At 56.1% G+C, this 26574-nt stretch overlaps 1 protein-coding gene across 10 annotated transcripts in view; it reads left to right on the top strand.

Annotated features, from left to right (window-relative positions):
• Window positions 1–24749, top strand: part of CSF2RA (colony stimulating factor 2 receptor subunit alpha) — a 67177-nt gene extending 42428 nt beyond the window's left edge. For 7 of the 10 annotated variants that reach the window (XM_070463792.1, XM_070463790.1, XM_070463795.1 and 4 more), the window contains 10 exons: window positions 3405–3550; window positions 5388–5514; window positions 5631–5760; window positions 10440–10624; window positions 12858–12991; window positions 14961–14984; window positions 16885–17020; window positions 17908–18001; window positions 19939–20020; window positions 23061–24749. In XM_070463792.1, the coding sequence (XP_070319893.1) occupies window positions 3405–3550; window positions 5388–5514; window positions 5631–5760; window positions 10440–10624; window positions 12858–12991; window positions 14961–14984; window positions 16885–17020; window positions 17908–18001; window positions 19939–20020; window positions 23061–23234 (1232 nt within the window). In that variant the 3' untranslated portion in view covers window positions 23235–24749. Of the gene's footprint in view, window positions 1–3404; window positions 3551–5387; window positions 5515–5630; window positions 5761–10439; window positions 10625–12857; window positions 12992–14960; window positions 14985–16884; window positions 17021–17907; window positions 18002–18720; window positions 18953–19938; window positions 20022–23060 lie in introns of those variants that run through there. The other 3 variants (XM_070463806.1, XM_070463797.1, XM_070463803.1) reach the window with 3 other exon arrangements.
• The last annotated feature ends 1825 nt before the right edge of the window (window positions 24750–26574 follow it).

Genomic DNA, 26574 nt, shown 5'->3' with positions numbered 1-26574 from the left:
GCCTTGACTAGACGGACCTTTGTTGGCAAAGTGATGTCTCTGCTTTTTAATATGCTGTCTAGGTTGTCATAGCTTTTCTTCCAAGGAGCAAGTGTCTTTTAATTTCACAGCTGCAGTCACTGTCCACAGTGATTTTGGAGCCCAAGAAAATAAAGTCTGTCACTGTTTCCATTTTTTCCCCATCTGTTTGCCATGAAGTGATGGGACCGGATGCCATGATCCTAGTTTTTTGAATGTTGAGTTTTAAGCCAGCTTTCCATCATTGAAAACGAAATCCCCCGAAAATCCCCGGGAAGCCTCTCTGTGAAGCGGGCAGAGACATAAAACAATCTTCTTGTGAAATAAGCCCAGAACCAGAATTATGCCCGCTAACGAGATCACTCAGATGGAAAGACACTCCACCCCGTGAGAGAACCAAGTCCAACATGTTACCTGATATGAGAAGCTCCAATAGTTTGGCCACCTGATGCAAAGAGCCGACTCATTGGAAGAAAAAAAAAACTCTGAAACTGGGAAAGATTGAGGACAGGAGGAGAAGGGGATGACAGAGGATGAGATGGTTGGATGGCATCACTGACTCGATGGACATGAGTTTGAGCAAGCTCTGGGAGTTGGTGATGGACAGGGAGGCCTGGCGTGCTGCAGTCCATGGGGTCGCAGAGAGTCAGGCACAGCTGAGAGACTGAAGAACCCGTTACCTCTGGTGGGTTTGCCGTTTGGAAGTTCCGGCTGCATCTGGGTTCTCTCCTGCTAGGAAACTGGGCAGGTGGGCACAGCTTTCTTCCAGGGTCACCTCTGGGCAGAGCTTTTATTTAGCCAGTTACAGGATTTCTATGCATCTGCAAAGGTCAAGCAAAGAAAAGACGAGAGAAGGTGGGGTGGGTGGTGAGAATGTCTTCGTTTAGGGCAGGCTTGTCCTGACAGGAGGTGCCTCCAGCACCAGCTCCTTCACTCCAGCCCCCAGGTCAAAGGGGACTTTCTGGGACAGCACACCACCGCCCACCCACCACCCACACGCCCACATGCCCACACAGCTCACCCATCCCCTCCTCCATCCTGAATGCCCAGAAAGGGCAAGCCGCTCACTTAAACCAATGCATCATGCCCTGCCTTTGCTTCCGCGCCAACATGGAGCGTTCCGGTTCCTGGGCATCCTCTCCAACGATTATCTTCTGGTTCTTCAAATCATTACTAGAGATAGACATCACTATAGCACCGCTTCTCAGGTGGCGCTAAGAGAACCCGCCTGTCAATGCCGCAGACGTTAGAGGCTTGGGTTCCATCCCTGGGTGGGGAAGATTCCCCCGGAGGAGGGCATGGCAACCCGCTCCAGTGTTCTCGCCTGGAGAATCCCAGGGACAGAGGAGCCTGGCAGGCTTGACTCAGCACAGCACACAGCTGATCTCATGGGGATGGCTCGGCGCTTCACCGAAGTCTGGATTTGCTCCCTCTGATGATTCAGGGCGCCCACCATCTGTCACGCGCTCCTGGGTGTCCCTGTGTTGTTCGCGTTAAAAGAGCTCGCTTTGGTATTTCCCCGGGGCTGCAGTGGCTTAGGACTCTCCCTTCCAGTGTAGAGGGTGTGGGTTCAATCCCCGGATTGGGGAGCTAAGACCGCCCCCCACGTGCCCCGTGGCCAAAAAGCCAAGCGTAAAACAGGAGCGGTGTTGTAATAGATTCGATAAAAGACAGGAAAAAAAAAAAATGTCCACATCAGAATAAAATAGCTAATTCCAGAGAAAGACAAATACTGTGTGGTGTCCCTTATATGTAGCATCAGAAAAATACAAGCAACTAGTCGATGTCACAAAAAAGAAGCCTACTCCCAGGTATAGCAGACAGATTAGTGGTTCCCGGTGTGGAGACGGAAGTCAGGGGGTGCAAGATAGAGGCCGGGATTTAAAAGAGGTGGGAGATCAAACTAGGAGGTATAAAACAGATAAGACATAAGGATGGGTTGCAAAATGCAGGGACTATATCCCATATTTTATAATACCTGTAAATGAATTACAACCTTTAAAAGTGGCAAATCGCTATATTGTACTTCCATAGTGACAATTTGAAAGGTTACTGCCGAACCACGAAAAGCCTGCGGGATTCTTGGCCTCTGGAGGAGAAGAATTCAATCCGGGGACAGAGACAGGCTTGATGGCTCAGAGCTTCTGTGTCACAAAGCTTTATAAAGGAGATAGAGAAAGCTTCTGACAGAGGCATCAGAAAGGGGCAGAGAGAGTGCCCCCTACTAGTCTTTAGCCGCATGTTATATAGCTACTAGCAGTCTGCTAATTAAAGGAAGGAAATGTCTCAAGACCAGAGAGCGGCATCAGGCTTTCACCCACAAGATGCATTTTGAGATAGTCTTGGAACCAGGTGAGTCATCCTGGGCCATAACACCGTTGGCAGGAATCTTGAAGAAAGGCAGATTCCCTTACAAATAGATAGTTTCATTAACATAGATTAGGAGAACAATATCTGAGTATGACATATTGGTTTGTCAGGTCAGCTCTGAGCCTTTAGGCTGAACCGACCTGAAGACAGAGTCTGGGGTAAATGCAGAATATATTAACATAGCTTAAGACTAACACTTCCGTGAGAAAAATGCACAGGTTAGCTCAAGATTTGACAAAGGTTTTGAGTTCAGGTGGAACCAGGGGTCACTCTGGCAACACAGCATTTTAGGAGAAACCTCTTTTTAAATTTGTATAGAGAAGGGAAAAAAAATAATCGCTAGTTTGTCTCCTCCTGCCGCTTAGGAGAGAGATGAAAAAATGTCTGACACGTGCAGGCTATGTCCTCTATTCAGAGAGCCCTGTCATGCCTGTCTGTTACCCCATCAATAGTATACACATATATTCTATATATTGTACTCTCACAGATTGTGTTACATTTACAGTTATATTTACTTGTGTATAAATATAGGTATCATATATCTGTGTTATCATTATATTTATTATGTAATGTATTTAACATAATTATATACAATATATGCTATATAATATAGCAAACAACAGAATTAATAATATATATGATACATAAACATAAAGATATACCTTTATATATACATTTATTTATATATTATAATATAAACATGTTTCTATACTATGCATTTATTTATACATTATAATATATTCATATAATGTATTTGTGTGTCGGTGGTGGTTTACTCGCTGAGCCGTGTCCGACTCCTGTGACCCCGTGGACTGTGGCCGTCCAGGCTCCTCTGTCCCCGGGATTCCCCAGGCAAGAATCCTGGAGTGGGTGGCCATGCCCTCATCCAGGGGATCTTCCTGACCCAGGGACCGAACCTGAGTCTCCTGCATTGCAGGCGGATTCTTTTCCATCTGCACTAGCAGGGAAGCCCTGATTCTCCCTAACTGTCTTTTTTGTTCTGTTTTTAATGACAGCAGGAGACACGGAATCTCCTATTGTAAACGTGACGCTGGATCCAAGAAAAAAAATATTAAGCTGGAACACCCGGGGAATCGTGACTCGGCAAACATGTGCGATCGTCACGCCTCTCGACCCCGACGACGTCAGCCCAAACCTACAGGTGGGTGCTCATGGCTCACGTCCTGTGGGTCTCTCTGCTCCTTGTCAATCTTGAATTTCCTTGTAAAATGCCTCTTGAGCCTCTCACTGTTTAATATTCTTGGCTGGGAGGAAAACACATTTCTTCCATGTTCTTAGGTTCAGTGGCTGGGGTCTGCAGATGAACTGGACAAACGCCAGGTAACTGGGAGAAAAAGCATCCCAGTTTATTCACTTTTTCTATTGTTGTTTTTGGCCACACGGTATATGGCGCCTTAGTTCTCCTACCAGGAATCAAACCCACGGCCCCCCACACTGCAAGTATGGAGTCTTAACCATGCATCGCCAGGGAAGTCCCGACATTTCTGATTTTGACATAAATGAGGCTTCACAGAAAAGAAGTGATCGGACTAGGGGGTTTGTGTGGCTTTCTTTAAAAAGGTAATAAATTACAAAAATGTGAGAAGACAAAGAAAATGGGATTTGGGTTTCTGGGGCTGAAAAATAGTGGGGAAGGGACTAAGAAATATGTAAGGAAACTAATGGAAGATGAAGATTGTTTTAAGTTCCGTAAGTTCCTTCAGTTAAAGTTCCTTTAACTTCCTTAAGCTCCTTGCGGTTAGGGCTCTGGGCTTTCACCGCTGTGTTCAATCCCTGGTGAAGGAACTGAAATCTCACAAGCTGCACACTGCAGTGTAAGAAAGAAGAAAGTTATTTTATGAGGTCACCTTGAAGCTACTTCCCCATCTAAGTGGTAAACATCAACCTCCTCAATCCCATGTGGATAAGATAGGATGTTTATGCCACCTTCACAAAGGGACATCTATGCCTGCTTTTGTGCAGAGAGCAACCGGTTCTGCATTTATTGATTCTTCACTGCCTTTAGCTCTGAAAAACCTTTATGCCAAAGTGGCGTGTTTTGGGATCCCCAAAGCATTAATTTGAAAAGGTACATACACCCCAGTGGTCACAACAGCACTGTTCATGATAGCCAGGGCACAGAAGCAACCTAGGTGCCCCTGGGCAGATGAATGGATAAAGTATGTATACGCAATGGAATATTACTCGGCCATGAAAAAGAACAAAGAGATGCTATCTGCAGCCACATGGATGGACCTGGAGGGTATTATGCAGAGTGAAATACGTCAGGCAGACAGACAAATATCGGATGATATCATTTGTACGTGAAATCTAAAACATACCACAGACTAGTGAATATAGCCAAACAGAAGGAGACTCACAGATGCAGAGACCAAGCTAGTGGTGACCAGTGGGGAGAGGGAAGTGGGGAGGAGAAGATAAGGGAGAAGGAGTAAGAGGAACAAACTACTATGATTCAATAAGCTACCAGGATGTATTACGCAACGCAGGGAATTGAACTAATATTATATCATAACTAAAAATGGAGCGCTTGCATGCATGCTAAGTCGCTTCAGTCATACTCAAGTCTTTGCGACCCCGTGGACTGTGGCCCCGCCAGGCTCCTCTGCCCGTGAGATTCTCCAGGCAAGAACACTGGAGTGGGTTGCCACGTCCCCCTCCAGGGGATCTTCCCCACCCAGTGATCGTACCCGGATCTCTTGCTTCTCCTGTGTTGGCTGGAGGGTTCTCTACCACATAGCGCCACCTGGGAAGCCCAGAAATGTATTTTAGAACCTTTACAAATTCTGAACCACACTGTTGTCGAGCTGAAACTAATCTCACATTATCTGTTAACTGCACGGCAATAAAAAAGGACATGGGTCCTTGTGAGGGTGCCCCACGCTACCCCGAGTCACTGGAACTGTCGCGGGACTGAATCCAATGCACGGAGCCCACACCACAGGTTGTACATTTATTCTCCCTTCCGCCCCTTACAGGTCAGAAACAACGATTCCTACTTCTGCACATTTCCCAACGCCGTCCTGCACCAGGGGGCCACGCTGACCGTGAACGCCACCTCTGAGGGCCAGGAGTTCTCGTGCCAGCTGACCTTTAAAAACCCAGGTGACGTCTCCCCGGCCTCTGGGCACGTTTCCTACGGTGCCCGGCGTCCATGTGGCCGGCGGAGCGCTGCTGATGACTTGGCCTGCGGTGAGGAACTGGCTGTCTTGTCTTCCCAGGCAAGGAGGGCTCCGGAGCCCAGAACCTCTCGTGCGTCATCTACAACATCCGATTCATGAACTGCAGCTGGACGCGGGGCCCGGCCGCCCCTGCAGACGTGCGGTATCAGCTCTACACATGGACCTCTGTGTAAGCCTGGCTGGGGTCTGGATGTGGAATGCTGGGGGAGCCACGGGCTTGTCCCATGATGCAAGGACTCACACGGTCCTGAGGGTGAATGCTGGGTGAGCCCAGCCCGCCCCCCACCCCATGGAGCAGGGACTCACAGGGTCCTGATGGTGAATGCTGGGTGAGCCCAGCCCGCCCCCCACCCCATGGAGCAGGGACTCACAGGGTCCTGATGGTGAATGCTGGGTCAGCCCAGCCCGCCCCCCACCCCATGGAGCAGGGACTCACAGGGTCCTGATGGTGAATGCTGGGTCAGCCCTGCACGCCCCCCACCCCATGGAGCAGGGACTCACAGGGTCCTGATGGTGAATGCTGGGTCAGCCCTGCACGCCCCCCACCCCATGGAGCAGGGACTCACAGGGTCCTGATGGTGAATGCTGGATCAGCCCTGCTCCCCCCATGGAGCAGAGACTCACAGGGTCCTGATGGTGAATGCTGGGTGAGCCCAGCCTGCCCCCCACCCCATGGAGCAGGGACTCACAGGGTCCTGATGGTGAATGCTGGGTGAGCCCAGCCCGCCCCCCACCCCATGGAGCAGAGACTCACAGGGTCCTGATGGTGAATGCTGGATCAGCCCTGCTCCCCCCATGGAGCAGAGACTCACAGGGTCCTGATGGTGAATGCTGGGTGAGCCCAGCCCGCCCCCCACCCCATGGAGCAGGGACTCACAGGGTCCTGATGGTGAACGCTGGGTGAGCCCAGCCTGCCCCCCACCCCATGGAGCAGGGACTCACAGGGTCCTGAGGGTGAATGCTGGGTGAGCCCTGCTCCCCCCATGGAGCAGGGACTCACAGGGTCCTGATGGTGAACGCTGGGTGAGCCCAGCCTGCCCCCCACCCCATGGAGCAGGGACTCACAGGGTCCTGATGGTGAATGCTGGGTGAGCCCAGCCTGCCCCCCACCCCATGGAGCAGGGACTCACAGGGTCCTGATGGTGAATGCTGGATCAGCCCTGCTCCCCCCATGGAGCAGAGACTCACAGGGTCCTGATGGTGAATGCTGGGTGAGCCCAGCCCGCCCCCCACCCCATGGAGCAGGGACTCACAGGGTCCTGATGGTGAATGCTGGGTGAGCCCAGCCCGCCCCCCACCCCCTGGAGCAGGGACTCACAGGGTCCTGATGGTGAATGCTGGGTGAGCCCAGCCCGCCCCCCACCCCATGGAGCAGAGACTCACAGGGTCCTGAGGGTGAATGCTGGGTGAGCCCTGCTCCCCCCATGGAGCAGGGACTCACAGGGTCCTGAAGGGTGAATGCTGGGTGAGCCCAGCCCGCCCCCCACCCCATGGAGCAGAGACTCACAGGGTCCTGAGGGTGAATGCTGGGTGAGCCCTGCTCCCCCCATGGAGCAGGGACTCACAGGGTCCTGATGGTGAACGCTGGGTGAGCCCAGCCTGCCCCCCACCCCATGGAGCAGGGACTCACAGGGTCCTGAGGGTGAATGCTGGGTGAGCCCTGCTCCCCCCATGGAGCAGGGACTCACAGGGTCCTGATGGTGAACGCTGGGTGAGCCCAGCCTGCCCCCCACCCCATGGAGCAGGGACTCACAGGGTCCTGATGGTGAATGCTGGGTGAGCCCAGCCTGCCCCCCCCCCATGGAGCAGGGACTCACAGGGTCCTGATGGTGAATGCTGGATCAGCCCTGCTCCCCCCATGGAGCAGAGACTCACAGGGTCCTGATGGTGAATGCTGGGTGAGCCCAGCCCGCCCCCCACCCCATGGAGCAGGGACTCACAGGGTCCTGATGGTGAATGCTGGGTGAGCCCAGCCCGCCCCCCACCCCATGGAGCAGAGACTCACAGGGTCCTGATGGTGAATGCTGGGTGAGCCCAGCCTGCCCCCCACCCCATGGAGCAGGGACTCACAGGGTCCTGAGGGTGAATGCTGGATCAGCCCTGCTCCCCCCATGGAGCAGAGACTCACAGGGTCCTGATGGTGAATGCTGGGTGAGCCCAGCCCGCCCCCCACCCCATGGAGCAGGGACTCACAGGGTCCTGATGGTGAACGCTGGGTGAGCCCAGCGCCCCCACCCCATGGAGCAGGGACTCACAGGGTCCTGAGGGTGAATGCTGGGTGAGCCCTGCTCCCCCCATGGAGCAGGGACTCACAGGGTCCTGATGGTGAACGCTGGGTGAGCCCAGCCTGCCCCCCACCCCATGGAGCAGGGACTCACAGGGTCCTGATGGTGAACGCTGGGTGAGCCCAGCCCGCCCCCCACCCCATGGAGCAGGGACTCACAGGGTCCTGATGGTGAATGCTGGGTGAGCCCAGCCCGCCCCCCACCCCATGGAGCAGAGACTCACAGGGTCCTGATGGTGAATGCTGGGTGAGCCCAGCCCGCCCCCCACCCCATGGAGCAGGGACTCACAGGGTCCTGATGGTGAATGTTGGGTGAGCCCTGCTCCCCCCACCCCATGGAGCAGGGACTCACAGGGTCCTGATGGTGAATGCTGGGTGAGCCCAGCCCGCCCCCCACCCCATGGAGCAGGGACTCACAGGGTCCTGAGGGTGAATGCTGGGTGAGCCCAGCCCGCCCCCCACCCCATGGAGCAGGGACTCACAGGGTCCTGATGGTGAATGCTGGGTGAGCCCAGCCCGCCCCCCACCCCCTGGAGCAGGGACTCACAGGGTCCTGATGGTGAATGCTGGGTGAGCCCAGCCTGCCCCCCACCCCATGGAGCAGGGACTCACAGGGTCCTGATGGTGAATGCTGGATCAGCCCTGCTCCCCCCATGGAGCAGAGACTCACAGGGTCCTGATGGTGAATGCTGGGTGAGCCCAGCCCGCCCCCCACCCCATGGAGCAGAGACTCACAGGGTCCTGATGGTGAATGCTGGGTGAGCCCAGCCCGCCCCCCACCCCATGGAGCAGGGACTCACAGGGTCCTGAGGGTGAATGCTGGGTGAGCCCAGCCCGCCCCCCACCCCATGGAGCAGGGACTCACAGGGTCCTGATGGTGAACGCTGGGTGAGCCCAGCCCGCCCCCCACCCCATGGAGCAGGAACTCACAGGGTCCTGATGGTGAACGCTGGGTGAGCCCAGCCTGCCCCCCACCCCATGGAGCAGGGACTCACAGGGTCCTGATGGTGAATGCTGGGTGAGCCCAGCCCGCCCCCCACCCCATGGAGCAGGGACTCACAGGGTCCTGATGGTGAATGCTGGGTGAGCCCTGCTCCCCCCATGGAGCAGGGACTCACAGGGTCCTGATGGTGAATGCTGGGTGAGCCCAGCCCGCCCCCCACCCCATGGAGCAGGGACTCACAGGGTCCTGATGGTGAATGCTGGGTGAGCCCAGCCCGCCCCCCACCCCATGGAGCAGGGACTCACAGGGTCCTGATGGTGAATGCTGGGTCAGCCGTGGGCCCCCCATGGAACAGAGACTCACACAGTCCTGATGGTGAATGCTGGGTGAGCCCAGCCCGACCCCCACCCCATGGAGCAGAGACTCACAGGGTCCTGAAGCTGAATGCTGGGTGAGCCCAGCCCGCCCCCCACCCCATGGAGCAGCGACTCACAGGGTCCTGATGGTGAATGCTGGGTGAGCCCAGCCCGCCCCCCACCCCATGGAGCAGGGACTCACAGGGTCCTGAGGGTGAATGCTGGGTGAGCCCTGGGCCCCCCATGGAACAGAGACTCACACAGTCCTGATGGTGAATGCTGGGTGAGCCCAGCCCCACCCCCACCCCATGGAGCAGGGACTCACAGGGTCCTGAGGGTGAATGCTGGGTGAGCCCTGCTCCCCTTATGGAGCAGAGACTCACACGGTCCTGATGGTGAATGCTGGGTCAGCCCTGCTCCCCCCATGGAGCAGGGACTCACAGGGTCCTGAGGGTGAATGCTGGGTCAGCCGTGGGCCCCCCATGGAGCAGGGACTCACAGGGTCCTGAAGCTGAATGCTGGGTGATCTGTGGGCTGGGCCACAGTCCGAGGCCTCAGCGGAGCTTCGCTATGCTTCGTCACTCACTCAGGTCTGACTCTCTCCGACCCCTCGGTCTGTAGCCCGCCCAGGCCCTCTGTCCACGGGGTTCTCCAGGCGAGCATACTGCAGTGGGCTGCCATGGCCTTCTCCAGGTGATCGGATGCTAAATGCTGGAAAACGCATGAACCCGTCCCACAGTCCAGAAATGTTTCTTTTCAGACTGGAGGACATCGATCTATGATGTCCAAACAGCCAGGGAGAAAAGCATCCATCTCCCTGTCTCCTTCATGTGGCTCGTCGCTCCAAGTTGTCAATCCGCCTGTGGGTCTGAGAGTGTCAGGAAATGAGCAGCTTTGTATTATTTTTTAACAACTGAGAAGCATCATTCAAACTAAGTACAGCAGCTTCAGGCACATAGCATGCACACACACACAGACACAACATATATATATATGTGTGAGCTTCCCAGGTGGGGCCAGTGGTAAAGAACCCTCCTGCCAATGCAGGACATGTAGAGATGCAGGTTCGATCCCTGGGTCGGGAAGATCCCCTGGAGGAGGGCATGGCAACCCACTCCAGTGTTCTTGCCTGGAGAATCCCACGGACAGAGGAGCCTGGCGGGCTGCGGTCCACGGGGTCACAAAAGAGTCGCACATGACTGAGCTCCTGAACAAGAAGAACCCCAGGAGGATACACACCACTCAGCTGCTCCTTGGTGTCACAGGCACGGAAACGTGTCCGAGTGCGGCCTCTACATCCTGGACTCGGCCGGGACGCGCGTGGGCTGCCACTTCGACGAGCTCGGCGAAGGCCACACCACAGACGATTACTTCTTCCTGGTGAACGGAACCAGCAGCGACACGGACATCCAGTTTTTGGACTGCCCTCCCGTGAACGGCCCGAGGCTGGGTAAGACGGTCGCTCACTGCCCTTGTATTGCTCTGCTCCTCCGCCAGCCTTCTGCTTCATGGTGTTCGCATTTGTCCCAGGGCTCTGGAGGCTGCGCGTTGCGTTCCAGAGCTGGCCTCAGCGGGATCTAGATTAGGGGTGAAAGACCCTGATGCTGGGAGAGATCGAAGGCGGGAGGAGAAGGGGACGACAGAGGAGGAGATGGTTGGATGGCCTCACCGGCTCAATGGACTCGAGTTTGAGCAAACTCCGGGCGACATTCAAGGACAGGGAAGCCTGGCGTGCGGCAGCCCACGGGGATGCCGAGACGCGGACACGGCTGCGTGACTGAACAACCACCCCAGGTGTAGACAGGGTCATGACTCTCCCTTGGGGTGGGATGTGTGTGCTTGCGTAGCACGTGAACAAACCGGACTGACGGACGCAGTCTTGGAAAGGAATTCCTCTCTGTGTAGGGGACCTAGTGTCCTTCTGGGGGACGCTCCCACATCACAGAGTCTGGTTCTGGACAGACCATTTGTTGGACTGGCCGGTGTGTTGACCTTGAGTTGGGCACATGAGTGACTCCAGGAGTGTGTGTGTATAAGTCCCTCCGTCGTGTCTGACTCTTTGTGCAGAGAGCGTGGAGGTGTGGAAGACGGTGTGGAAGTGTCTCAAAAGAACTAAAAACAGAACTAAACGTATGACCCAGCAATTCCACTCATGGTTATATATCTTAAGAAATAAAACACCAAACATGCAAAACTGAAAATACCAGTTCAAAAAGATGACACGAACCCCAATGTTCATCGCAGCGTGGTTGACGATTGCCAAGATAAGGAAGCCATCTAAGGGTTCATTACCTGGTGAATGGAAAAAGAATATATAGTGCATATATACAATGAAATGCTGTGCTAACTCACCTCAGTCGTGTTCCACTGTCAGCGACCCCATGGACTGTAGCCTGCCAGGCTCCTCTGTCCATGGGATTCTCCAGGCAAGAACACTGGAGTGGGTTGCCACTCCCTTCTCCAGGGGAATCTTTCCAACCCAGGGGTTGAACCTATGTCTCTTAACGTCTCCTTGGCAGGCGGGTTCTTTACCACTAGCACCACCTGGGAATCCCACAAGGAAATACTCAGTTCAGTCACTCAGTCGTGTCCAACTCTTTGCAACCCCATGAGCCACAGCATGCCAGGCCTCCCTGTCCATCACCAACTCCCGGAGTCCACCCAAACCCCGTGTCCGTCGAGTCAGTGATGCCATCCAGCCATCTCATCCTCTGTCATCCCCCTTCTCCTCCTGCCCTCAATCTTTCCCAGCATCAGGGTCTTTTCAAATGAGTCAGCTCTTCACTTCGGGTGGCCAAAGTGTTGGAGTTTCAGCTTCAACATCAGTCCTTCCAGTGAACACCCAGGACTGAAATAGTACTCAGCCATAAAAAAAAAAAAAAAAAGACTTCTGCCATTTGCAACACCGTGGATGGGCTTGCAGGGTCTCATGCTAACAGAAGTAATTCAGACACATAAAGACGTGTGCTGCTGCAGGTGATTTCGTCACTGAGTCATGTCCCACTCTTTGCAACCCCAGGGACTGCAGCCCGCCAGGCTCCTCTGTCCATGGGCTTCTCCAGGCAAGAGTACTGGAGTGGGTTGCTGTTTCCCTCCTCCAGGGGATCTTCCCGACCCAGGGATGGAACCTGAGTCTCCTGCATTGGCTGGTGGATTCTTTACCGTCTGAGCCTCCAGGACAGCCCAGTGACTCCAAGAGTTGACACCAAGTCTGCCTGCTTGGGTGGTACCTGTAGATGCTGGGGGAGTTTACTTCCCGCTTGTAGGGTGTCCCGGAACAGGCGACGGATGTGCCCGGAGAACTTTCTCCGAATGGCAGCCCACTCCGGTATTCTTGCCTGGAGAAGCCCCACAGACGGAGGAGCCTGGCGGGGCTACAGCCCTTGTGGACGCGGCCGAAGCAACGTAGCTCGCATGGCAGCATCTCTGCCTGGGGCTGCGGCGAGGCTGAAGGTAGAGGCAGAGGGCGGGGGAGCCCGGCCAGGAGCGGACAAGCCCAGGACGCACGCTCAGCGGACCTGAGGTTTGGCATCCCCAGGATTCAGGGTTTTGTGTCCGGCTTCATGCAACGACACGGAAACGGGCCCAGGTTACCGGGGGATGTCCTTCCACTGCCTCGCGCCCACTCGGCTCCTGTGGGTTGCAGATGTGTAACCCTGTTTCCTGTTTGGGTCTCTTCTCAGAAAAGTATAACCCACCCGCGAACCTCACCGTCAAGGACAACGTGTCCCATTACGTGATTCGCTGGGATGCCCCCGCCATCAGATACAGCCTGTCCAATAGCGTCTTGCGTTACGCGCTGGATATCCAGAAGACGGTGAGGACCTGGACCTTCGTGGGGGAGCGCGGACTGCCTCTCCTCTGCTCCTCTCGCTTTGGGGTCCAGCCCCCGCCCTCACACACACACTCGGACGTCCCTCTTTGCCTCACGAGTCTCTTCTGTGATGCGTCCTTTACTGTCTCTTTGTCCTAAAAGTGCCGCTCACTCCTCTTAAGATTTCTTAATTTATTTTTGGCTGCGCTGAGGCTTTGTCGCTGCACGCGGACCTTTTTCTCCAGTTGCAGACAGCGGAGGCTGCTCTCTAGAGTCAGTAGTTTTAATGCTCAGGTTTAGTTGCTGCAGGACACGCGGGATCTTCCTGGACCAGGCATCGAACCCATGTCTCCCGCGTCGGCAGGCAGAGCGTTAACCACGGACCCTGCCCCACCCCAGGGAGGTCCGTGCGCATTCATTTTTGCTGACGTTCACTTACGAACTGCTGTTTCGTTTTTTTTTTTTTTCCTGTCATCGACGGTGTTGGCGGTCGTACCTAGGAAACCGGCTTGCAGGGCCCTAGGTCATAAAGAGGAGAAGGCAATGGCACCCCACTCCGGTCCTCTTGCCTGGAAAATCCCGTGGATGGAGGAGCCTGGTAGGCTGCAGTCCATGAGGTCGCCAAGAGTCGGACACGACTGAGCGACTTCACTTTCACTTTTCACTTTCATGCATTGGAGAAGGAAATGGCAACCCACTCCAGTGTTCTTGCCCGGAGAATCCCAGGGAAGGGTGAGACTGGTGGGCTGCCGGTCTATGGGGTCGCACAGAGTTGGACACCACTCTGACGCGACTTAGCAGCAGCAGCAGGTCATAAAGATGGTGCGTGTGTTTGAGTCTCAGGGTTTCGTGGTTCTAGCAGTTCCGTTTAGGGCTTTCATCCACGTCTGCTGTCTGCCTCTCTCCCTCCCCGCAGGAAGGCAAGTTCTCTCAGAGCAGGGGCCCCAACAAAAAAAAATAAATCAACTTTCATTCATTCCTGCACGGAATTCACATACCGAAAGGTAGCATCTTTCCTTCTAACATGGAGAGAGGAAAGGCTAGAAGAGGAGAGAAAAAATGTGTTCCTTCTTTTTCCTTTTGGCTACACATCTTTTGTGGTCTTTGTTCTGGACCAGGGATAGAACCTTTGCCCTCAGCGGTGGAAACACAAGAGTCCTAACCGCCAGAACACCAGGGCTGATGTTGTTCAGTCAATCCTTGGGTCAGGAAGACCCCCTGGAGAATTGCATGCACAGAGCCTGGCGGGCCACAGTCCACAGGGTCACAAAGAGTCAGACACGACAGAGGGGTAAACACAGCCCTAAGTTTGGTAAAGAATCCACCTGCCCGTGCAGGAGATACAGGCGTGGTGGGTTCGATCCCTGGGTTAGGAAGCTCCCCTGGAGAAGGAAATGGCAACTCACTCCAGTATTCTTGCCTGGAGCATCCCATGGAGTAGGTGACTCAGATGGTAAAGAATCTGCCTGCAATGCAGGAGACCCAGGTTCGATCCCTGGGTCGGGAAGATCCCCTGGAGAAGGAAATGGCAACCCACTCCAGTATTCTTGCCTGGAGCATCCCATGGAGTAGGTGACTCAGATGGTAAAGAATCTGCCTGCAATGCAGGAGACCCAGGTTCGATCCCTGGGTCGGGAAGATCCCCTGGAGAAGGAAATGGCAACCCACTCCAGTATTCTTGCCTGGAGAATCCCATGGACAGAGGAGCCTGGTGGGGATCCAGTCCCTGGGGTCCGACAGAGTCAGACACAAGTGAGCGACTTAGCACTCACTCCCAGAAGCTTTCTGCTTTCAGCTTGATAACAGAAACTCCGAGGAGCCGCTTTTAAATCGCTGCATCTGTGGAATCTCAATTATCTCCAGCTTAAAATAACCTTCACAGCCCTCCTGGGATTCGCAGGGGGGGTCTCGAGTTGGCGGACAAAGCCGAAAAGACAGGCACTTACATCTCTCCCTTGCTCTCTCTTTACAGGGCAGCTTTGCTAAGAGAGAACCCGTAAGTATGTCTTCTTTCTCTGCTGCATCTGTGTTTGAATCACAGATGCTCAGAGTCCCGCCCTCCGCGGGCAGGGCGCTCAGCTCGGCCCTGGGTCCCTCCGTGCCTGCGTTCGGGGTCACCAGGCTCTGGGGACTGATGGAGAAGTTGTAGTTTCCCAGACGCCTCTGACTCAGCTCAGGCAGCCTGTCGTCACCCTTCTTGTGGACGGAATAACATCGTGGTCCCAAATGGGCCCCCTTGCTCCTGAGTCCACACTGTGGTGAGCTCAAAGGGTCCCCCGAGAAGTCAGGTCCGCCTAGAACTGCACTACAGGACTTTATTCGGAAACGGGGTCTCTGCAGAGTGACGGGTCTGAGATGAGGTTCCTCCTGGACGGGGGTGGCCCTAAACCCAGGGACAGGTCCTTACAAGACACACAAGAGGAGAGACACGGACACAGAGGAGAAGCCACGTGGAGACGGAGGCGGAGACGGGAGGGAGGCGGCCACCAGCCCAGGGACGGACGCCTGGAGCCCCCAGAAGCTGGAAGAGGCGGGAAGGACCCTCCCCTGGAGCTTCTGCATGGAGCTCAGCCCCAGATCCTTGTGGCCACCGGGCGCCCCCAGGCCAGGCCCCTCTTTCCTCCCTGACCACCCAGCCTCTCCAGATGTGCAGGTCCCAGGAGAGCCCCAGGGGGCGTCCAGGGACTGCCATGCTCTGACCCCCAGCCATAGGAAAAGGACTGTCCGGTGTCCGCGTGTGGGTGAGGCGTCCACGGGCGTCCGGGCCTGGCTGTGCCCTGCACGTTCCTGCCCTATCCCGGATCCTGTGTGTAGAATCCTTTCATTTTTTTTCAACAGTTTTTTTTTTTAAGTATTTTTATTTATTTATCTTGGCTGTACTGCGAGGCATGCGGGATCTTAGTGCTCAGGCCAGGGATTGAACCTGCACCCCAGCAGTGGAAGTGCAGCGTCTTAACGACTGGGCCACCAGGAAGTCACCCCTCTGTGTAGACTCGGAATAACCGCAAGCCCACGTCCCGAGGGCACGGGGACCCTGCAGGAGGCACGGACGCAGATGGGCAGCCGAGAGCCCTGATTGTTGTTCAGTCGCTAAGTCGTGTCTGACTCTTTGCGACCCCATGGACTGCAGCACGCCAGGCCTCCCTGTCCATCAACAACTCCTGGAGCTTGTTCAAACTCACGTCCATCAAGTCGGTGATGCCATCCAACCATCTCATCCTCTGTCGTCCCCTTCTCCTCCTGCCTTCAATCTTTCCCAGCATCAGGGTCTTTTCCAGTGAGTCAGCTCTTCGCATGAGGTGGCCAAAGTATTGGAGTTTCAGCTTCAGCATCAGTCTTTCCAATGAACACCCAGGACTGATCTCCTTTAGGATGGACTGGTTGGATCTCCTTGCAGTCCAAAGGACTCTCAAGAGTCTTCTCCAACACCACAGTTCAAAAGCATCAGTTCTTTGGCGCTCAGCTTTCTTTATAGTCCAACCCTCACATCCATACATGACCACTGGAAAACCATAGCCTTGACTACAGAGATCTTTTGTTGGCAACGTGATATCTCCACTTTTTAATATGCTGTCTAGGTTGGTCATAACTTCCCTTCCAAGGAGTAAGCGTCTTTTTATTTCATGGCTGTGGTCACCATCTGCAGTGATTTTGGACCCAAGAAAATGAAGTCTGCCACTGTTTCCATTTTCTAAGCACTTGTTTGCCATGAAGTGATGGGAGCCCTGGATGCGAGCTGGCAAAGCCCCTTCGGGCCCCCACAGTGGGCTGGGAGGGATGGACCAGAGGCGGCAGGTCCGCTGTGCCCCCCAGCTGTCAGGGGATGCACCCTCCGCCTTCTCCGTGTTTCCAGTCTGGTATTTGTGGCCGTCACATGGTCCTCTTTTCTTTCAAAGGTTTTTCTAAGCAGACAACATAAAAACGAGTACAGACTGCCCAGCTCTGACGTGAGAGGAGAGCACACAGTCCGCATGAGGGTGCAACACGTGCATTTTCAAATCTGGAGTGAGTGGAGCTCCACGCACCGTTTCGGTGAGTCTCCCAGAAATACCCGTGGATGCTGCCATGTGCCTGGAGGGGAATAGGAATGACCTTCCCTTTGTTCTCCAATCCTCCTTTTTTTTTTTTTTTTTTTTTGACAGTTTCTCTTTCAAACCAGTTCACCTTCATTTTTGTTGTTCAGTTGCTCACACACACCTCTCTCTCACCCTTGACATTTTGCAATTACGCATTCATTCCTTTGGCTATGCAGTGCAGAACTGAAAGTTAATATTCACCGACAAGGAAGGCATTATGCAGTATTAATTGTGCCTTTGTGGAAAAGTAACTGGTGCATCATCTTTTGAGAGTGGCAAGGGGGGAGGCGGGGAGATTTGTTGTTTAGTTGCTCAGTTGTGCCGATTCTTTGTGACCCCGTGCACTGCGGCATGCCAGACTTCTCTGTCCTTCACTGTCTCCCGGAATTTGCTCAAACTCATATCCATCGGGTCGTTGATGCCATCCAACCATCTCATTCTCAGCTGCCCCCTTCTCCTCCCGCCTTCAATCTTTCCCAGCATCAGGGTCTTTTCCAAGGAGTCAGTTCTTCGCATTAGGTGGCCAAAGGACTGGAGCTTCAGCTTCAGCATCAGTCCTTCCAATGAACATTCAAGGTTGATTTCCTTTAGGATGGACTGGTTGGGGACAGCGATACACAGTGTGGTGTGGTGGGTGCAGGATCCCAGAAGAATAGACTCTTTGGTGCCATCCTTCTCAAACCCCTGCGGTCCCTCTGTCTGGAAGCACCCGCCTCCTCTCCAGCCCTGCTTCCCCCACCACAGCTCCCCCTGTCGCCCGATACCAGGGATGGGCGGGCAGGGCTGGTGTGTGCAAACCGGATCGCCCAGTCACGCCTGACCCTCTGCGTGTCTGCCCGCCAGGCGTCCCCGAGAAGAATTTCCTGGTGGTCTCGATCGGGCTGGCGGTGGGGGCCGCGGTTTTGTTTGGCATGGCCGTGATGTTCCTCTGTAAAAGGTAAGACACCCCCCCCCCAAATAGGCTCAAAAACGGCATGTCAGAACCCACACATGAAAGAGCCCACGCCTGTCACTGCAGCCCCGTGGAGTGGCCAGAATCCCAGGCTCAGAATGCAGCGTGGGGTTGCTCACGGTGGAGGGGTTGGGAACACGGGGAAGGAGTGAACTTTAAAGAGAGGCTTCCAAGAGAGAGGTGAGGCCAGGTGTCTCTGCAGAGAAGACAGACCTGTGCCGAAGATGGATCCCGAGCACGTGGCCGGGCCAAGCGAGCGCCGCACTTAGGCTCGGTCCCTGGCGTCACGATCCAGAAATGCCTCCCCGGGCACCCTGCAGGCTCAGCCGAGAAGGCGGTGGAGGCCGGCTACGGCCACAGCCGCCACACGGGGGCGGCAGCGAGCTGCACGCCCGTTTCCGAGCCCCGGTGTCTCAGCCTCCGAGGACCAAAGGCGGGAGGAGAAGGGGGCGACAGAGGATGAGAGGGTTGGATGGCATCACCGGCTCCATGGACGTGAGTCTGAGCAAGCTCGGGGAGATGGTGATGGACAGGGAGGCCTGCTGTGCTGCGGTCCAGGGGACCGCAATGAGTCAGGCACCACTGAACTGAGGAACAGAGGGGTGGACTCTGGCCGGAGGGGAGACCCGGACTATGTGGCACCAACCTCAGCGGCAGACGCAGGCTCTGTCCCCTTCCCTGGCTGCCTCCTCACACCCGCGCAGGTGTACTGAAAGCCAGGTGACACCCCCGCCCCGGAGTGTCCGGAGAACGGCCGCCCGTAGGAGACCCAGGGCAGAGGGCTGCAGCGGGCATCCGGAGGGCAATTGAGGCCGTTCTCGTATCCACGCTGGATGTGTCCGGAACGTTTCCTTCACAAGGACCGGAATCAGTGATGGCGTGTCTCGGGGCGCTCATATAGAAGGCGGTCTGTGAGGACACACGGGGGCTTCCCAGGTGGGCCTAGTGGGAAAGAACCCACCTGCCACGGTAGGAGACGTAAGAGATGCAGGTTCGATCCCTGGGCGGGGGAAGATCCCCTGGAGGGGGGCATGGCAGCCCACTCCAGTGTTCTTGCCTGGAGAATCCCGCGGACAGAGGAGCCTGGCGGGCTACAGTCCTCTGGGTTGCAAAGAGTCGGATATGACTGAGCGCCTTAGCGGGCACGCACGCACGCACACAGGCGCATGCACGCACGCACGGACGCACGCACACAGGCGCATGCACGCACGCACGGACGCACGCGCACAGGCGCATGCACGCACGGACGCACGCACGCACACAGGCGCATGCACGCACGCACGGATGCACGCACGCACGCACACGAGGACAGGGGCGTCCTGGAGGTGTTTGTGTGGCATCCAGGAGGCTTTGGGGCCTGGGGAGGGGATACTTGAGGGCGCTCAGAGGGGCTTGGGTCCCTGGAGGGTCTTGAGGTCACATGCTCGGCGAGTTTGCGCAGACACGGTGGTGGGGTGTCTGGAGCTGGGCACGTCCCGGTCCTGAGGCCGCCTGCCTCTGGGTTTCTGCCCTGGCCGCAGCTAGGGGCCTGGGGTCTAGGACGCCTCGCTCGCGGGGGACAGGGTCTCCTGTCTCGGCTGTCTGTCCTCGAGGGCCTGCCCCGCACACGGGGTGTGGCGGGCAGCTCCGTCGGGCGGTGAGCGGTCCCCAGGACGCCTGGCCTCCCCGCCCAGACCCATGGGGGCGCCCCGAGCACCGACCCCGCAGCTCGGGAAGGTGGCTACTGCCAGCCACGTGGGCACTGGTCCTCACCGCGCCCAGGGCTAGGTGGGAGAGCTCTCCGGGCAGCGCGCTCACCCCTGAGGCTGGCCGCGCCACACGCAGAGCCGGCCTCACCACGGGGCCGGGGGTACTCGGACTGGCCAGGCCCCCCTCGCAGCCCTGAGGCTGGGCCGCAAGCGTCTCTCGCCTCTTCCCGCCAGGTTCTCCCTGAAGAAGAAGCTGTTTCCGCCCATCCCGCGGGTGAAGCAGGAACTCGCTGGCTCATTCCTGGCCAGCCTGGAGGTTAGCAAGGCCGCCTCCCCGGCGCCGCCTGGGCTCGGAGACGCGCTCGGAGACGCGGGGGACGCAAGCGTGCTGGGGGTTGAAGGCTGGCTTGGGGTGGTCAGTGCAGCCAGGAGGGGAGGGCAGGGCAGGGCAGGGGAGAGGAATGTGGAAGGGTGGGCAGGGGGAGGGGGGCAGCGGGAGGGGGAGGGGAGGGGAGGGGGGAGGGGCCGAGGGCGAGGAGGGCATGGGGGGAGGGGAGAGGCCTAGGGGAGGGGAGGGGCCTAGGGCAGGGAGGGAGTGCAGGGGAGTGTGGAGGGGAGGGGCCTAGGGGAAGGGAAGGGCTTAGGGCAGGGGAGGGGCGTGGAGGGGAGGGTTGGGGCGAGTACGGGAGGGGCGTGCTGGGCAGGGCCGAGGGCTCATGCAGCGGAGGGGACGCGGGTGTCCAGCTGCCTGCACCCACAGCGGCTTCCGCAGCGAACTAGAGAAACCTAGGCAAGCCGACTTATTTCCAAGCCGGGAAACTGCAGGGCTTGGTTTTTGTCCCGGTCTGGGGTCGCCACGGAAACCGCGGTGCGCTCACCTTGGGCTCTTCCAGGAGTGGCATCTTCAATGACCGCATTTCCGATCCAGGCTCCCCGTGTGCACTCCTTGGTGGAAGTTGAATTTCGGCAGGAGGGCGCCTGTGTGACCCAGGAGCTCCCCCCAACTCCCCACCCACTCCCCCACCCCGCGGTGGCTGGAGGCAGGGACCCTCCCGGGAGCAGCTCTGCGCCCCTGACTTCATCTCCCCATCCGCCGCACGTACCTCTGTCCCCCTAAGAAAGCAGAGATGCCCCTAGAGCTCGGCCCGTGTTTTGAGCCCAAAGCCATTTCCCCAGGCAGCCTCCTCCCCGGAAATCCCTGCTTCCAGTATTCCTGGGTTTCCTCGGTGGGGCCCATTGACCCCAAAACAGGAGTTTAGCGTTTCTTGATCTGTGCGTGACCATGGTTCACTGTGGCTAGCGCTGTTGGGATAATGAGATGAAGCCACAGATTGTCAGCCATCTGAGTCTCCCAGGGGTCCCATGCTGACCTCACCCCTCTGCCCTGCACATGCATGCATGCGTGTTAAGTTGCACCAGGTTCCTCTGTCCGTGGGATTCTCCGGACAAGAACACTGGAGTGAGTTGCCATGCCCTCCTCCAGGGGATCTTCCGTACCCAGGGATTGAACCCAGGTCTCCCGCATTGATAGGTGGGTTCTTTACCACTAGCGCCACCTGGGAAGCCTCCTGCCCTGCACAGGCGAACCCCAGGTCCTTCCAGTGTGCGGTCCTGTATGTGGGACTCAGTGGCTGGACATCAAGGGTCCTTGTTTCCTGGAGGGTGGAGTTGTGAACGTAACCACCCCCAGCCCTGACTCTCAGCCTCAGGCCAGCCAGGATCACCCACTACCTAAACTGGGGAGTGATGCTCCCCAAGTTTTCAGTCAGCCACGCCCCTGGCTCCCCAGGGCACTGATCCCTCTGGTCACCTCTGTACTTGGGGTCTGGGCACACCAGCTAGGTCGGGGCGTGGCGTCCACGAGAGGTAACGCCAAGACAGGGGAGGGTCTGTTTAAAATCGGAAACTGTCTCTCTGTGGTTCCCTGGGAGATGGCAAAGACCCATCCCTCCACCTGGGTTGCAAGCATCTCAGAGATGATTGTACCTCTGATGTGTTCCTTCTTTATTAAAAAAAAATAATAAAACAGCGTTATTGAGATTTCACTCACATGCCGTAGAATACACCCATTAAAGTAACAATTTGGTGCATTTAGCAAGTTCCCAACATTCTGCAGCCATCAGCTTTGTCTGGATCCAGAACATTCTCATTGCCCCCAAGGACACCCTGTCTACATCACCAGTCACTTCTCCCCTGCCTCCCCCAGTCCCTGGCAACCACAAACCCATGTGCTGTCTCCGTGGATTTGCCTGTTCTGGATGTTTCCTATAAATGGAGTCACACACCGTGTATTCTGTGTCTGCTTGTCTCACTGAGCATCGTGTGTTTGAGGTCCATCCATGTTGTAGCCTGTGTCAGACCTTCTCTCCTCTTCATGGCTGTGTAATATTCCACTGTGTGGATGGATCCCCATGCTGTTTATCAACCCATCCATCCATCACCCATCCATCCATCATCCGTCCATTCATCATCCATTCATCATTCATCCATCCATCATCCACCCATTCATTCGTCATCCATCCGTCATCCATCCATCATCCATCCATCCATCACCCATCCATCCATCATCCATCCACCCATTCATCATCCGTCATCCACCCACCCATTCATCATCCATCATCCACCCATGCATTATCCATCCATCGTCCATCCATTCATCATCCATCCATCATCCACCCATCAAATGATCATCCATCCATTATCCATCCATCACCCATCCATCCATCATCCGTCCATCCATCCATCCGTTCACTCATCCGTCCATTCATCATCCATCCATCACCCAGCCATCCATCATCCATTCATCATCCATTCATCATTCATCCATCCATCCATTCATCCATCCATCATCCACCCATCCATCCATCATCCACCCATCCATCCATCCTCTCACATATCCATCCATTCATCATCCATCCATTATCCATCCATCACCCATCCATCCATCCATCCATTCATCCATCATCCATCCATTCATCCATCATCCGTCCGTCCATCACCCATCCATCCACCATCCATCCATCCATCCATCTATTATCCATCCATCCACCATCCATCATCCATCCACCCATCCATCATCGATCATCTGTCCATCCATCTATCATCCATCCATCATCCATCATCCATACGTCCGTCCATCATCCATCCATCCACCCATCCATCCATCATGTATAATCCATCTCTCCATCCATCATCCATCCATCCATCCATCCATCCATCATCCACCCATCCATCCACTCACCCGTGAATGGACACGTGGACCCTTTCCACCCTCTGGCCGTCATGAGTACCACTGACTGGGAGGACCAGGGACTCCAAAGCGTGGCCTCACCTGTGTGCTGTGTCCTCTCTTCTAGGAGACGGCCTCATGCGGAGGCCACCCACCGCCAGCCTCCCAGGACCCCGAGGACATCTTCACCGTGGAGGAAACCCAGTCGTTGGCGAGCGGACCAGCGAAGATGGTAGCCCCAGCCCCAGACCCCGACGCTTACGAAAACATCCCTTCTGGGCGTCCCCTCCCCAGCCAGTGAGAGGACCCTGATCCGACTCGCTCGCCGTCCGATCCCACTGCCTCAGTCTCTGCTACGCCGTCCCCCCGCTTCCCCGCCCGCTGGCCACCGCTGCACACGCCTTTCCGAGCTGCGGGAGCGCCCCGCCACCAGCAGCCGTCGCCCAGATGTGCCCCGTCGGTGGGTGAGGGTCCTGGCAGTCTGGCTTACGCTCTGGTCCAGGTTCTCCCTGTGAAGATGGGCACCGAACTTGCCCGAAACAGCACAGACATGGGGATGAAGAAATAACGGGGTGTTCGGTCTCCATGGGTTCGGGAAGATGCCCCGGAGGAGGGCACGGCAACCCACTGCAGGATTCTTGCCTGGAGAATCCCAGGGACACAGGAGCCTGGCGGGCTGCAGTGTGTGGGGTCAGAGTCGGACACGGCTAAAGCAAGTAAGCAACAAAAAAATGAACAACATGCACGCTGGAGCCGTCCCGTGTGGATAAGTACAGGACAGCGTCAGCGTGGTCTCCCTTTTGGGGACGGGTTTCCCGTTAGACACTTCTGAACTGAGCTGAACTGAAGGGTGCCAGCCAACCAGATAACCTGGAAAGCAACGGAGGCCTCAAGAGAAAGTGAGCACGGTTCTCCCGATGAATCGGCTGGCCTCAGTCCGTTTTTCGAGCGACGGGAGCGGACACAGGATGAGGACGGAAGACGTCAGGCTGAGCACGATCCTCTTCCGTGGCGCCTGTGGACAACCACACGGGGAAGCATCTCTCTCGGTTCCAACCTCGTCCAGCAGGGACCCGTCTCCCGGGCACAGCTCTCTCACGCTTGGGCTGCCGGCCAGCGATGCTAGAAGCAGAGACACCCAGCTCCAACAGCGGGGCGCCCCCCCCACCCCCCACACCCTGCTCTGATTTCCCGGAAACACCGTGAGCCGGGCTCAAGCCAAGCTACGGAGAAACAGGTGTTTCGCAAGAGACGGCAGCCGCTGGTAAGATTTCATCACAAAGCTTCCGCGTTTGGGGTTGGCGCACCTCGCTCAGGAAGAGTGTCTTGTGAAATGCTTGCGGTGTTTCGAGAAAATCGAGAAAGATGAGGTCTTGGAATCAGGGGAGGCGCCCGCTATCGCTGTGGCCGCGGAGCCTGCATCCCCGAGATAAGCCGTGCGGTCACCCCAGCGGGTCTCCGGGGCAAGGTACCGCCCGTGATCACCGGGCGGGGGTGACTGCAGACGCCCCAGCTCCGGCCGGGAGTGGCCTGGACTTGCAAAGATCAGCTTCCCTTCCGGCCTCAGGTCCGGCTGACAATGGGCTTGGACCCCCAGGACACGCTGACTGACAGGTATGAGTTTTATGAGTAAGTTCAGCATCAGAACCCAGGCATTCTCCTGGTGGCCGGTGGTGAAGACTTTTCCTTCCAGTGCCCCGGGGCGTGGGTTTGATTTCTGGTCGGGGGCCTAAGATCCCGCATGCTGCCACACCAATAAAGCAGAACATAAAACAGAGCAGTATTGTAACAAACTGAATACAGGCTTTTAAAAATTGCTCTCTCCATTATGTCTGACTCTGCCACCCCATGGACCGCAGCACGCCAGGCCTCCCTGTCCTTCACCAACTCCCGGAGTTTACTCAAAATCCATGTCCATGGAGTCGGTGATGCCATCCAACCATCTCATCCTCTGCCGTCCCCTTCTCCTCCCGCCTTCCATCTTTCCCAGCATCAGGGTCTTTTCCAAAGAGTCAGTTCTTTGCATCAGGTGGCCAAAGGACTGGAGCTTCAGCTTCAGCATCAGTCCTTCCAATGCAGCAGCAATAGGATTCACTGTCATGGGATTCATTGCCTTTTTTTTTTTTCCCCCCTGTGAAACTGATCCATATCCCTAAGAATACCATCATTGTTGGTGGCTGAGCACCTTTTTAGAAAAGTTATCGTTCATCTTGGGGAGTGGTGAACAAGTGAGAATTTGAGAAGCTCAGGGAGCAAACATTGGTTTAGGTGTTTTCTGATTCTCTTTCATTTTCTTTTTCCTTCTTCCAAGACATTTTCTATTTGTAAATGAAAATAATTTCAAAATAGGGCGGAGGGAAATTTTGCAGCAAAGATCTCGCTCTGCCGACAGGGAGCTGGGGAATCATAAGTGCCTCATGCCCAGAAGCAGGGCTTGGAGCACCGGGGGGGCTGGCGGGGGGAGAGGTGTGCAGGTTCCCGGAGGTCACAGAGGGCAAACCTGGAGGATCAAAGAGCAAGGAGTGCCCCCCGCCACCCACCACCCCCAACACACACACACACACGAGGAAGATGGCTTGGCCACTGCTGCTGGAAGTGTTATTTGCCGGATAAATTAATCAGGGAAGCCCCTCGTCTCGAGGGAATCCCACTGGCGACGGTTGGGGAGATACAAAATGAGAGTATCTCCTGCCGTCTCAGTAAGAAACGTCTCGGCCAGCAGCGAGTTCTGGGCTCCAGACGTGAAGGCCCAGCTCCAGAAACTTAGATCCGTAGCTCCCAGTGGTGATGGCCCCGGGGGCTGTGGGCCGGGAAATGCAAGAATCAGACATCTGTCACTCCTGAAGTTGAACAAGGGAATAGCGTTGGCCTCAAACAGCTGCGATGCACGTGAATGGAATGACCTTGGTGAGCCCAGAGGCTTGCACCTTCCTGTCATAGACCCATCGGTTTGTTAACTCGATATCTGATCTTTCATGTCTAAACTGCCTGCTCCCCAAAATTGTGTATGGCTTGACTCCCCCTCCTGCCTCCTTGGAGCAGTTTTCTCAGAGTTACTAAGATGCTGTCTCCGGAGGCTCGGAGTCCTAAACATGCCGGAATAGAAAGTACTGTACTTCCAGGTCGTGACTGTATTTTTACTTTTGTTTTTTTTGGTAGTTGACAGAGAGCAGGCTGGCCTGACTCCCAATGACAAGGCCAGCCGTATGTGTTCTGGTCTGCGTTCTGGGCACGTGGTCCCCACCAGAGGATGAGTGGGAGGGGGTTTTAGGGGCTGTGTTTCTGGGAACACAGAGGGAGACCCCTCCCCACCTCCCACCCTGGAAACTGACCCACCCGTCCAACATCTGCATGGACGCTCAGAACCTCCCGTCTGCCTGGGAACCCAGAGAGACAGGAAGCTGTCGTCCAGCCCCCGATGGCCGTGTGGCCCTGGGCTGATGTCCGTCACCCATGGGGCCACGGGCTTCCCAGGATCCTCCCATTAGAGGAAACACTCAGAGCGAAACCGCCGGCCCTGATGGGGCACCCTGGTGACCCTGTGCGTAAGTTATTTTTATATGGCAAGAGATCCCGAGAAGGGAAACGGAACTGATGGCTGCGCAACGCGTGCGCCACCGGGAGGGACCCCGATTCAGAGC

This window comes from Odocoileus virginianus, unplaced genomic scaffold, assembly GCF_023699985.2.
Source record: "Odocoileus virginianus isolate 20LAN1187 ecotype Illinois unplaced genomic scaffold, Ovbor_1.2 Unplaced_Contig_6, whole genome shotgun sequence".
NCBI classification, from domain to species: Eukaryota; Metazoa; Chordata; class Mammalia; order Artiodactyla; family Cervidae; genus Odocoileus; species Odocoileus virginianus.
Note: the sequence above shows the minus strand (reverse complement) of the source record. Positions and strands in the feature narration are given on the sequence as shown.